This window comes from Geotrypetes seraphini, chromosome 2 (assembly GCF_902459505.1).
Source record: "Geotrypetes seraphini chromosome 2, aGeoSer1.1, whole genome shotgun sequence".
NCBI lineage: Eukaryota > Metazoa > Chordata > Amphibia > Gymnophiona > Dermophiidae > Geotrypetes > Geotrypetes seraphini.
In genome coordinates, this window is record NC_047085.1 from 67,142,198 (window position 1) to 67,154,347 (window position 12,150).

The 12,150-nt window shown below is 44.0% G+C and overlaps 1 protein-coding gene across 5 annotated transcripts in view; it reads left to right on the forward strand.

The window, feature by feature from the left end:
• Positions 1-12,150, forward strand: part of RNF19A (ring finger protein 19A, RBR E3 ubiquitin protein ligase) — a 146,171-nt gene that overhangs the window by 49,481 nt on the left and 84,540 nt on the right. For all 5 annotated transcript variants that reach the window (XM_033933133.1, XM_033933132.1, XM_033933130.1 and 2 more), the window contains one exon: positions 5,409-5,553. In XM_033933133.1, coding sequence (XP_033789024.1) covers positions 5,409-5,553 — 145 coding nt within the window. The remainder of the gene's footprint in view (positions 1-5,408; positions 5,554-12,150) is intronic.

Genomic DNA, 12,150 nt, shown 5'->3' on the forward strand with positions numbered 1-12,150 from the left:
CTGGGGACCGCGCGCCTCTGTCGGGCGGGAAGGCACTCGCGCGTGCGCGGTGCGGCATGCCAGAACTTTCCAAGTTCTTAGAGTGCAATCACTCTAAAATTGTCCGTACCGGGGCTCCGTCGGTGCCGTCACCAATCAGTCAAGAATAGCTGCCTGCTGTCCCTGGATAACACCTGTTACGGTAAGTAACTGTGCTTTATTGCTATAGTGCCTGGGGAGCCTACATTGTAAGTAGACGCAGAGGCTACACTTATTGCGTCAAGGGATCTCCCTGCCGCGATAAGTATAGCAGTTGTGGCTGCGGCTGCTAGTCTCCCCCCCCAAACGATCGTGGCAGGAAGGAGCCCAACCCCTTCTGCCCAAAGACCGCCCCTCCCTTGAAGATCCCTGGACCCTCCACCACCACCAAATCCGCCCTTCTCCGGCCCATCTCACAGGAGCCTAAGGCCTGATTGGCTCAGACGCCTCATTTGGGATGGATCGGAGAGGGGCGGGCCTGCCTCATTTCGACGGAGGCGGGCTGGCCGGATGGTGGGAAGACCCGGCCAGCCAACATTTAAGTTGAACCCGAGGGGGGGTGTTCCAGTGAGGGGGAGTTGAGGGTTTCGTTGGTCTTGATGTTTCTCTTTAGAGAGCAAAGGTTTCCTTGTTGCACACCTCCCATGCAAGTTAAATTTGTGCAGTCTCTTCTGATTGTAGAGGCATGCACTTACACATCAACAGTAGCAAGAGCCTGCTGTAGGACCCATGATGACATTTTGGGTTTTTTGGAGATTTATTTTAGTATCTTGCAGTCTGTTCTGGGTGTCAACTTGCTTGGACGGCCAGACCTGGGCATGTTGGCAGTTGTTTGGAACTATTTTCCAGACCGTGGAATGGCTAATGTCAAATTCTTTTGAGATCTTTTTCCACTCTCGTGCTGGATTCAGGGGCCAGTTTATATTTTGTTCTTACTCAGGATAGTTCCCGTCCATAGGGGAATCTATTTCAATTTTTATATGCAATTTTTCACTTTCTCCTAATTTCCTCAGAGATGGAGGGGAAGAATCTTCTCAATGTTTAGATATCCTCTTGGGATTACAATAGGTATCCTCCCTGTTTTTTTTCATATTTTTGGCTGTAGGCTGTGACTTAAGAAGGCCATTTATGTGCTTTTCAGCTCTTGGTGTCCATAGACACACTTCTTTATGAGCATTTTTTCAGCTTTTCTCACATTGGAGATTCATTCTTGGGAGTCTTTTTAAATTTTCCTTTTGCTGATCCTCAGTTTCTGGGCCCACCTGATTTAGGGGTATTGCTTTGCTATAGTCCATTACTTCTGGACTGGTCTGGTATGAACAATGAGGAGAAATTATATTACTGATGATTTTCTTTCTTTTAGTCCTTCTCCGTTCAATCTAGAAACCCTTCCTGATTGTTTTAGCTGTTTTTTCTTTAATCACAATGTAAGAAATGCAATCACTGTGAAACTCCAGAAGTCTTTGGTAAAGCAGAAAATCTGGCCAGAAAGGGTGTCCAATTTGCATCAAAAGAATGACAAAAGTAGGCACACACAGTTCAATACATCCATTGGCTTTTTAGCAGTGGTCTCAAACTCGTGGTCCGCCAGGTACTATTTTGAGGCCCTCGGTATGTTTATCATAATCACAAAAGTAAAATAAAACAGTTTCTTGATCATATGCCTCTTTAGCTATACATTACAATATTATTATTAAGCCTTAGCCAAAAAGAAAGATTTATAAACTATAGAGTTTTACCTTATTCAAAATTGTCATTTCTTTAATAAGACATTAACTATTTTTTCTGAGGCCCTCCAAGTATCTACAAATCCAAAATGTGGTCCTGCAAAGGGTTTGAGTTTAAAACCACCGTTTTATAGTTAGTTCATACATTTCTTAGTCCCTCCTGCCTGCCTGTTCATTGGATGGAGCAATCATATACTTTCTTGACTATTTCCTGTCTCTCCACCCCTAGTTACTTCTCCTTTTACTCTTATTCCCCAGACTTCTGACCCTATTTACAGTTGCCCATATTTGGGCACTTGCTCCTTCCGTCACATGCTCATGAGGAGAGACTGGAAGCCCTGAATATGTATTCCCTAGAGGAAAGGAGAGACAGGGGAGATATGATTCAGACGTTCAAATACTTGAAGGGTATTAACGTAGAACAAAATATTTTCCAGAGAAAGGAAAATGGTAAAACCAGAGGACATAATTTGAGGTTGAGGGGTGGTAGATTCAGGGGCAATGTTAGGAAATTCTACTTTACGGAGAGGGTAGTGGATGCCTGGAATGTGCTCCCGAGAGAGGTGGTGGAGAGTAAAACTGTGACTGAGTTCAAAGAAGCGTGGGATGAACACAAAGGATCTAGAATCAGAAAATAAGATTAAATATTGAACTAAGGCCAGTACTGGGCAGACTTGCACGGTCTGTGTCTGTATATGGCCGTTTGGTGGAGGATGGGCTGGGGAGGGCTTCAATGGCTGGGAGGGTGTAGATGGGCTGGAGTAAGTCTTAACAGAGATTTCGGCAGTTGGAACCCAAGCACAGTACCGGGTAAAGCTTTGGATTCTTGCTCAGAAATAGCTAAGAAGAAGAAAAAAAAAAAAAAATTTAAATTGAATCAGGTTGGGCAGACTGGATGGACCATTCGGGTCTTTATCTGCCGTCATCTACTATGTTACCATGTTATGCACTCAGGCTGGTTACTTGAACAATAGCCCTTATGGTTAGTTATGCTGAGACATCAGATTTCATGTTCACTTGACTGTAGGCATTGTGTTCATATAGTATCAAATACTATCCCAGGAATGCCACCCTCCCTTCTTCTGATTCAGTAATAATTCTTACTGCTATATGCACTCAGTATTAAACAAATTCCCTCTACTGGAATTTATAGGTTATTACATTCTGCAACAATTAACATTCATTTAATAATAATTATTCTGTTATTTCTTATTTCATTTCATTTCATTTCGAGATGTATCACTTTTAAGTCTTCTCTAAAGTGCTCCATTACCTTTGTCCCCTGACTCTATGAAATATCTACATATCAGTAGAGGATTTGAGTGCTTTTCTTCTTAAAAGATAGATATTGGCTAAGAGGAGTATTTTGCCTCGAGTTTTCACTGTTAACCAGGCAGTTAAAATATGGGCATCATTACTTGGCTATTCAAAATGCTGAACATTATGACTGCCCAATACCTATAAGGGGCAGATCACACCAATCTACTCTTTTTCTGTCTCATTCTGCTGGTCAGCCAAAACAACACCCATATGTTCAGGACTGGTCTGGTAGGACTAAAATAAAGAAAATTATCAGGTAAAACACAATTTTTCTTTTCTAGTGACATCACCAATATAAGGAGAGCTGGTACTGACTTTAAATTCTACTTCCAGCATAAGGGAAGTTGTTCAGACTGGTACTCCTGGTCCCTGGGCTAGCTCCCAGCAGCTTAGGCAGTTGCTACAAGGCTTGGTTAAGCCTAAAACCCAGCTTCAGGTTCTTGGATTCATGGGCTGGACCTGGAAAAGCACACAGTTCTATTCTGCTGCTCTCAGTTATCGTCTGATGGTGACCACTGGATGAGACACTTGGTTAGGCCTCAAAGTGCCTTGCCGTAGAGGGTATAGGTCCCCATTCCCCTACCCTTATACCTTTTTGGGTGCTCCCTTCAGCTTCAGGCAAACAAAATTAGACTAGGCTTGCCTGTATAGCTTTATTCTTTATCATTGGGAATACGGCTAAGTGTTTAAAAATCCCCCCCACAAAACAACATCCTAAGGAGCTGGGTGGGAGAGGCAAGATTACTGGGGTCTCAGGCCACAGTTGGCCCAGAAGATCCTGCAGGCGTCTGCACTGGCCATGTGTTCAAATATACCAGCAAGCTGATGCTGCGCAGTCTCTGAATTCCTTGCTGTTTTCCTCCTGAAAGGGATTTAAATAAATGGATGGGATGTTACTGGTTTGTCTTTAAGACAAGAAACTACAGTGTTTAGAGCAGTGTTTTTCAACCTTTTTTGGGCAAAGGCACACTTGTTTCATGAAAAAAATCACGAGGCACACCACCATTAGAAAATGTTAAAAAATTTAACTCTGTGCCTATATTGACTATATATAAAGTAATTATCTTGAATAGGAATCAAATAAACACAAAGAAAGTATTTTATAATGCTGCCACCGCCAACAACACCGTTGGCGGCGGTGGCACTCAAGTGGCTAAAGAGCCGCAGTTTGCCAGCCTAGGGACAACACTGGAGGGTGGCCAGCTGTGCACCCCCTTGGGACGTAAACCCGGGGTGGGGCAGACCGCCCCCCCCCACCCTGGTATGCCATTATCTGTACCTCACTCCCTCCCTATGACCAAAAATTCTCCTTTCTTCTATTCCCTGTGTACACAACCATCTCTTTCCCTCCCTTCCTCTCTCCAAAGTCCATGCCTTCTATGTCCAAACACTCATTCCCTCCCCCACCTCAGCATCTCTTTCCCTCCCTTCCTCTCTCCCAAGTCCATTTCTTCTGTGTCCAAAAACGCATTCCCTCCCCCACCTCAGCATCTCTTTCCCTCCCTTCCTCTCTCCCAAGTCCATTTCTTCTGTGTCCAAAAACGCATTCCCTCCCCCACCTCAGCATCTCTTTCCCTCCCTTCCTCTCTCCCAAGTCCATTTCTTCTGTGTCCAAAAACGCATTCCCTCCCCCACCTCAGCATCTCTTTCCCTCCCTTCCTCTCTCCCAAGTCCATTTCTTCTGTGTCCAAAAACGCATTCCCTCCCCCACCTCAGCATCTCTTTCCCTCCCTTCCTCTCTCCCAAGTTCATGCCTTGTGTCCAAAACGCACTCCCTCCCCCCTTTTGTGTTCCGTGTTTGCCTACCAGCCCATCTTTGCAACTTTCTCAGCAAAACGAAGCTCAAGCCGCGAGGCTTGTCTTCTGCTTCCTGTCTGACCTGCCGCACACAAATAGCCGAACGGAAGTATTCTCCGACGTCAGCGGTGACGTCGGAGGGCAGGCTTTGCTTAAGCCCTCCCTCCGACGTCAGCGCTGACATCGGGGAACGCTTGCGATCGGCTATATGTTAGCTGCAGGGTAGGCAGGAACAGAAGACGAGCCTCGCGGCTCGAGATGTATTGAACTCCGCGGGTCCCCCGTCCAGCTCTCTCCTGTCCACGTGGGGCGGACCGCCCCTCTCCCTAGACTGGTGGTACTGCCCTGATGGCGGCCCTGACCGTACGGCACACCAGGCAACATCTCGCGGCACACTAGTGTGCCGCGGAACAGCGGTTGAAAAACACTGGTTTAGAGCACCAAAATAGTTTAAAGAATACTTGTAACTTCTTCAGTTGAACATCAATTATGTATCTCAATAGAATGTGTACATAAAGTGACACTATATAATTTTATTTTAAACAGCTGATGATATCAAGCCATGCCCACGATGTGCTGCCTACATAATAAAGATGAATGATGGAAGTTGTAATCACATGACTTGTGCTGTCTGTGGTTGTGAATTTTGTTGGCTTTGTATGAAAGAAATCTCTGATTTGCATTATTTAAGGTAAGCTTAAGAATTAGGAGCTATACAGATATTCAGGGCCTTATATGTGGGTCTATCAAGTGGTATGATCATACAAATTTAAAAGAGAGAAAAATTTTACTTTTGAGTTCTAAATCTAATCTAGTCTGAACATTTATAACACGCTTAATCCCTAGTTAGGTTCAAAGTGGCTTACAAAAGGAAGAATTGTTGATAGTATAAAGAAAAGTAAAATAGACAAAAATATAGAATAAAAAATACCTTTGGAATAGGTAGATTTTTAAATGCCTTCTGAAGGAAGGATAAGAGCTGCAGTTTTATTAGCAGTGTAAGGCCATTCCAGACCTGAATAGCTTGAAAGTTTCTTTATATTTTTAGTATCTTTTTCACGTGTACACATCTAAATGAGGGATAATTCAGTAAAACAGTCTGTGGATCTGAATGTACATCTTGCAGAAGGAAAAGTGATCAAATTGGAAAGGAGAGTAGATGCTAGACCATATAAAATCTTAACTGAGCACGCTAATTTGAAATCAAACCAGTCATGAACAGGGAACCAGTGAAGAGAGATGAATAATGGAGTGACATGAATGAACCTCACTTGTTTAAATATCAGTCTAGTAGTCATATTCTGAAATAGTCAGTTTCCTCAAAGTCTTAACAGATAGTCCATAATAAATGACATTTTAGTAGTCTAGTTGTGATAATACCAACTGTTGAACTAATAATGCAAAATGATCTTCATGAACATGAGCACAAATTGTTCTAAGCTGTTTAAGGGTTATACATACTTTTCTGCATAAGCTGTTCACTTGGAACTCAAGATAGACTGATCCAAAATTATTCGCATTAGCTTAGCTGAGTGATTACCATATATACTCAAATATAAACTGAGATTTTTGGGTCAAAAAAATGGCACACAAATGGGAGTCTCTGCTTATATTTGAGCCATGATCTTTCTTGCTTCCTCCCTCTGAATATGACCCCACCCGACCAGCACTTCAGGCCTACCACCTCGGTTCATAGACAGTAACGCGGAAGACAAAGGTGTGCGCCGACAACTGAGCGCAAGATGGAGGCGCGCGCCGAAGAAAAAGACTGCTTTTAGGGGCTGCGACGGGGTTTTTTGTTGGGGAGCCCCCCCCACTTTACTTAATACATATCACGGCTGCGTTGTGGGGGGATTGGGGGGTTGTAACCCCCCACATTTAAGTGAAAACGTAACTTTTTCCCTAAAAACAGGGAAAAAGTTAAGTTTTCAGTAAAATGTGGGGGGTTACAACCCCCCAAACCCCCACAACGCGGCGCGATCTGTATTAAGTGGGGGGGTTCCCCCCCACCCACCCCCGTCGTAGCCCCTAAAACAGTCTTTTTCTTCGGCGTGCACCTCCGTGCTGTGCTCAGTTGTCTGCTCGCGCCTTTGTCCCGGCGCGCTTTTGACCTGACACCTACCACCTCCCTACCCACTAACCCAGTGTTTCGCAACTTCTTCAAGACAAGTACCCTCTAAGTCTAACAAATATCAACTGAGTACCCCTGCCTGACCCTACCCCCATAATAATAGTACTAATTGTAGTGCAATTTTTCCCTCCATTTTAAATATCATACAATATAATCTTATGAATACATAATGGCAACCACAAAATAAAACCCCCCCAAAGTATACTGTATGCAGAGAAAATGTTAATTATTTATATTTGGGGGGGGGGTTCCCAAAGAAGTCAAGGCAGATGATTTTAAAATATGCAATGTAATATCTCAATAACAACTATAGAAAAACAGAAAAATATAGTGCAAAATATAGACAGCAGACATAAATTCTCAAAATGGACACACTTTGATCACTAAATTGAAAATAAAATCATTTTTCCTACCTTTATTGTCTGATGATTTCATGAGTCTCTGGTTGCACTTCCTTTTGGCTGTGCATCCAATATTTTTCTTCCTGCCTCCTGTACGCTTCCTCTCCTCTTGACCTCATTCCCTTCGTCAACCAACATCTCTCTCTGTCCTTCCATGAATCCAGCTCCATGCCCATTTCTCCTTCTATCACCCCTCTCCAGCACCATGCCACATCTCTCCCTACATCACTATGTCCAATATTCCTCCCCCTTGTATCCACTTCAATCTGTCCTCTCTCCACCACCATATCCAACATTTCTCCCACTCATCCTTCTCTTCCCCATACATCTCTACCTCTCTCCTCTCTCTGTATACCCAATTTTCCTCTTTCTTCCTTTCCCCATGTGCCACCATCTTTCTCTCTCACTCACACACTCATGCCCAACAAGTCTCCTTTTCTATTCCTTCCCTCCTAAGTCCCAAGTTAGTGCCCCCTTTATCCCTCCCTTCTGAGTCAAGTTCGTGCTTCCTTCCCCTTACTGCCTTTCCCAGAATCGTGCCCCTCCAATGCCTTCCTCCACCCCGTCTCCCTTTGTCCCAGAGAGATTGTGTCCCCTTACTTGTTCGAGCCCCACTCGCTCCATCTGCCTTCAGTGACTTGTTGGGGGAACGAGCAGCCGGCAGCAGTTCACACGTTGCAACGTGGCTGACCCACAAGCCTTCCTTCTGACATCAGCTCTGATGTCGGAGAAAAGGTTTCCGGCCAACTATGTGCAGTGTGTGATCTACTGCCAGCTGTGCATCCCCCCCAACAAGCTGCTGAAGGCAGAAGGAGGTAACTGGGAACCTCCCCCACCCCTGCTGACCTGGAAGGCTTTCCTCTGACATCAGCTCTGACATCGGAGGGAAGCCCTGTGGGTCGGCTTCGGAAGGGAGGGGGCAGGCAGGGATCCCCGGCTGTGGCTTCAGCAGGTGGAGTAGGCATCAAGGAGGGATCCTGGCGGTGGCAGCGCGGCTTTGACGGACAGGCGAGCAGCGAATATTCTCCACAGTGGCCATACTGTCTACTCCCAAGGGTATGCATACTGTGTATTGAGAAACACTGCATAAACCTGCACTTGTTTTCACCCTTGCCCAACGGCCACTTCAGTGCTACCACCTCCCCACCCGATGACCAGCACATCTGTCCCTCCCCCTGACCAACCGGCACTGTTCTTCCAACACTGTTCTTTTCCAGTCTGAAGCTAAGGTCAATGCTGTATATTGAGCCGGAGCGGGGCCTTGCGCATTTGCGCATGATCAAGACGTGCCAGTTCCCATCCTCTCCAAGAATCTCAGAAAGGAAAGGAGCCAGCAGAGGCCTTGAGCATGTGCAGATGCGCAATGCCATGCTCTGGCTCAACACACAGCATTGACCTCTGCTTCAGACCAGAAAAGAACTGTGCCGATAAGAACAGTGCCATTCAGCCGGAGGGAGGGACAGATGTGCCGGTCATCGGGTGGAGAGGTGCTAGCACATTTCCTTTAGCAAGTTAAAGAATTTATTTAAAGGAGGTAGAATTTGTTATTCTCAACACATACTATTAAAATTTGTATATGCTCAAATTAAGCCTCGGCACTGCTTATAAACACTTATATAAAACAGCTATTATTGGAGTTAACCAGCAACACAAATCATAACTTCCACAGAGAATTTGATAAGTTTTTCCTTTTCAGAATTTAACCCATGCTCCGCTACAATATTGCTTTATGTGCTTCGAAAGATGAACCCTGTGTCTATTCAAACGTTTAGGATATAATCTTCAGCAGTTAAACTTTTAGTTAACACAAAATGTTCTTAAGTAGGAAGAAGGGATAATGATAGTCTAGGGAAACATTTTGTGCATGTGCCCACATGTAATTTCTGCTGCCTACACAGTAATGGCATTGCTGAATTTTATGCTATGTTCTATTGCTCCAGCTTCATGTCTTTGGTTTGTGTTTTCTCTTAAATGCTGTTTTACCTCTATGATGTAACATGGTATTCATGTGTAATATATGTAATTATAGTAGTTATCTGCTAGTATTGTGGTTATTCTTATATTTATTGTATTATTCTGTTATTTTAAATTTGTTTCAGCTATGCTATACATTAAGAGGGGCATAATCCAAAAATACGTCTAAGTCCATTTTGGGCCTAAGTCGCTAATCGCCCAAAGTCGGACATGCAAAAAGTCCATTCTTGAAAAATATGTCTAAAATATTTTCTTTTTCAAGAATTGTCTACTTCTACATCCAGCCATTTGATCATCCAGACTGCTAAGTTGTCTATCTTTATACCCCATTCTCGTTCAAAAATTTGTCCAAGTCAAAAACGCTTAGAACAAGACCTTTTGGACATGGGCGGGGTCAGCAAAGTAATGGACTGGACACCCAAACAGTAGTGGGACACCTAACAGAGCACTGCTGTGAACTTCTCAAAAAGGGTGCCACATAAACATCTCACCATAACTCCATTATAGGTCACGGTGAGCCCCCCAAAACATCCACAAAACCTACTAAACTCACATGTCTACCACCCCAGTAGTCCTTTTGGCTGCAGTTGACACCTATATGGCAGTACAATAGGGTTTTGGGGGATGCACATGTTTCACCATGAATGCAATGGTTAGAGTAGCTTATGGGCCTGGGTTCTCCTTTCTATGGTTCACTAGCCCACCTCTGTGCAGCTCTACTAAACTTTCCTATGCCAGGTGCTGATGTTTTGCAGGCAGATATGTACGTTTTTATTCCGATTTTTATGGTATTGTGAGGGGGTCGGTGATCATTGAGGCAATGTGTTGGGGGGGGTCTGTACTTTGTGTCTGCAGTGATTATCTGGTCACTTTGGATACCTTCTGGACACTTTGACCTGTTTTTAGATCGCCTAAGTCACAACGTACAAGTTCCATCTAGGCAGTCTCGTTAAACTTTCGATTATACCTGCAGTACAACTAAGTCTAGGTCTGCCCACATCCCAACCAAATCCTGCCGTCACCACTCCTAAAACGCCCCTTTCAGCTCTGGGTGTATAGTGGCACTGAAAAGGCCTACGTTGTTTTTAGATACGTCTAAAACCCGTTTCAAAACCCTGTTGTTTTGATTGTCCAAGTGCTGATTTAGGCGGGATTTTCTACGTATTTCCGTTTCAATTATGAGCCCCTAAGTGTCATATTGCTTAATTTTATCTTTATGATTTGTGACTTTTATCCATGTTTATGTCTTAGTCTTTTGTGTGGTGTTATATACAAAAACTTTTTTAATGATAGCCCAAGTTTCCAACCTCTGCTTATATTCGAATCAACCTCCCCACCCCCCCTTTTTGGGGGGAGAAAAAGGTTACCTCAGTTTATATTCACTGGTCTTGGATTACTTTCTTCATTTGTCTGACTTGGGACTCAAGTCTATTAGAGTCCATCTCGGCGCTATTACAGCTTTTCACCAACCAGTTGAGGGTAAATCTCTAACTGCTCATCTTCTGGTCTCCAGATTCATGAAAGGACTTTTCAATGTGAAAACACCTCTCAAAATACCTCTAGTAGTCTGGGACTTCAATATAGTTCTTGCTGGGTTGATGAAGCCTTCCTTTGAACCAATGTCTATGGCTCATCTCAAGTATCTTACCTGGAAAGTTATTTTTCTCATTTCATTTACTTCTGCCAGAAGAGTAAGTGAACTTCAGGCATTGGTGGTGGACCCACCGTTCACTGTGTTCCACCATGATAAAGTGGTTCTTAGTACACATCCAAAGTTTCTGCCGAAAGTTGTCACTGAATTTCATCTCAATCAATTGATTATGCTCCCAGTGTTTTTTTTCCTAAACCTCATTCTCACTCAGGAGAAGTGGCTCTTCATACTCTGGATTGCAAATGAGCTTTGGCCTATTATCTCAACAGAACAAAGCTGCATAGATCATCTCCTCAACTTTTCATCTCCTATGATTCGAACAAGTTGGGGCATCCGATCTCCAAGAGAATGATTTCCAATTGGTTGGCTTTCTGTATATCGTTCTGTTATGCTCAGGCTGGGCTGCACCTGGAGAGTTGTGTCACAGCCCATAAAATTAGAGCTATGGCAACTTCAGTAGCTTTCCTTCTATCTACCCCTATTGAGGAAATATGTAAAGCTGCCACCTGGTCCTCGGTTCACACATTCACCTCACATTACTGTCTGGAATCTTTTTCCAGACAGGAAGAGCACTTCGGCCAGTCAGTTTTACAACATTTATTTTCCTAAAGGTCAGCACTCCCACTATCCCATTCTGGTTAGCTTGGAGGTCACCCACATGTGAGAATATGCTGCCTGCTTGTCTTGGGATAAACTGGGTTGGCTTCTTAGGTGGCTTACTGAACTGATGAGCCGCTTGCTTACGCGGGTGAGAAGGCACTCGCGCGTGCATGGTGCAGGCTATCGCGAACATTCTGAAATCTTAAAGTGGCGATGCACTTTTAAAGTGTCCATACCGGGGCTCCATCGATGACATCACCCACATGTGAGAATATCTGCCTTCTGTCCCTGGATAACACCTGTTATGGTAAGTAATTGTGCTTTCCATCCCAACATCAGCATTCTGTCTACTCTTTTCCTCAGCTACACAACCTTTTGCCTTTAGCAGTCAGTCTGTTTTCTCCAGCCTATCAGTTATTCAGGATCGGAACGGCAAACTCATTATCGTGGTTGTTCTCTTGCATCTGCATCCTACATTCCTCCCTAAAGTGGTCTCAAAATTTCATCTCAACCAATCTATTGTTCTTCCAG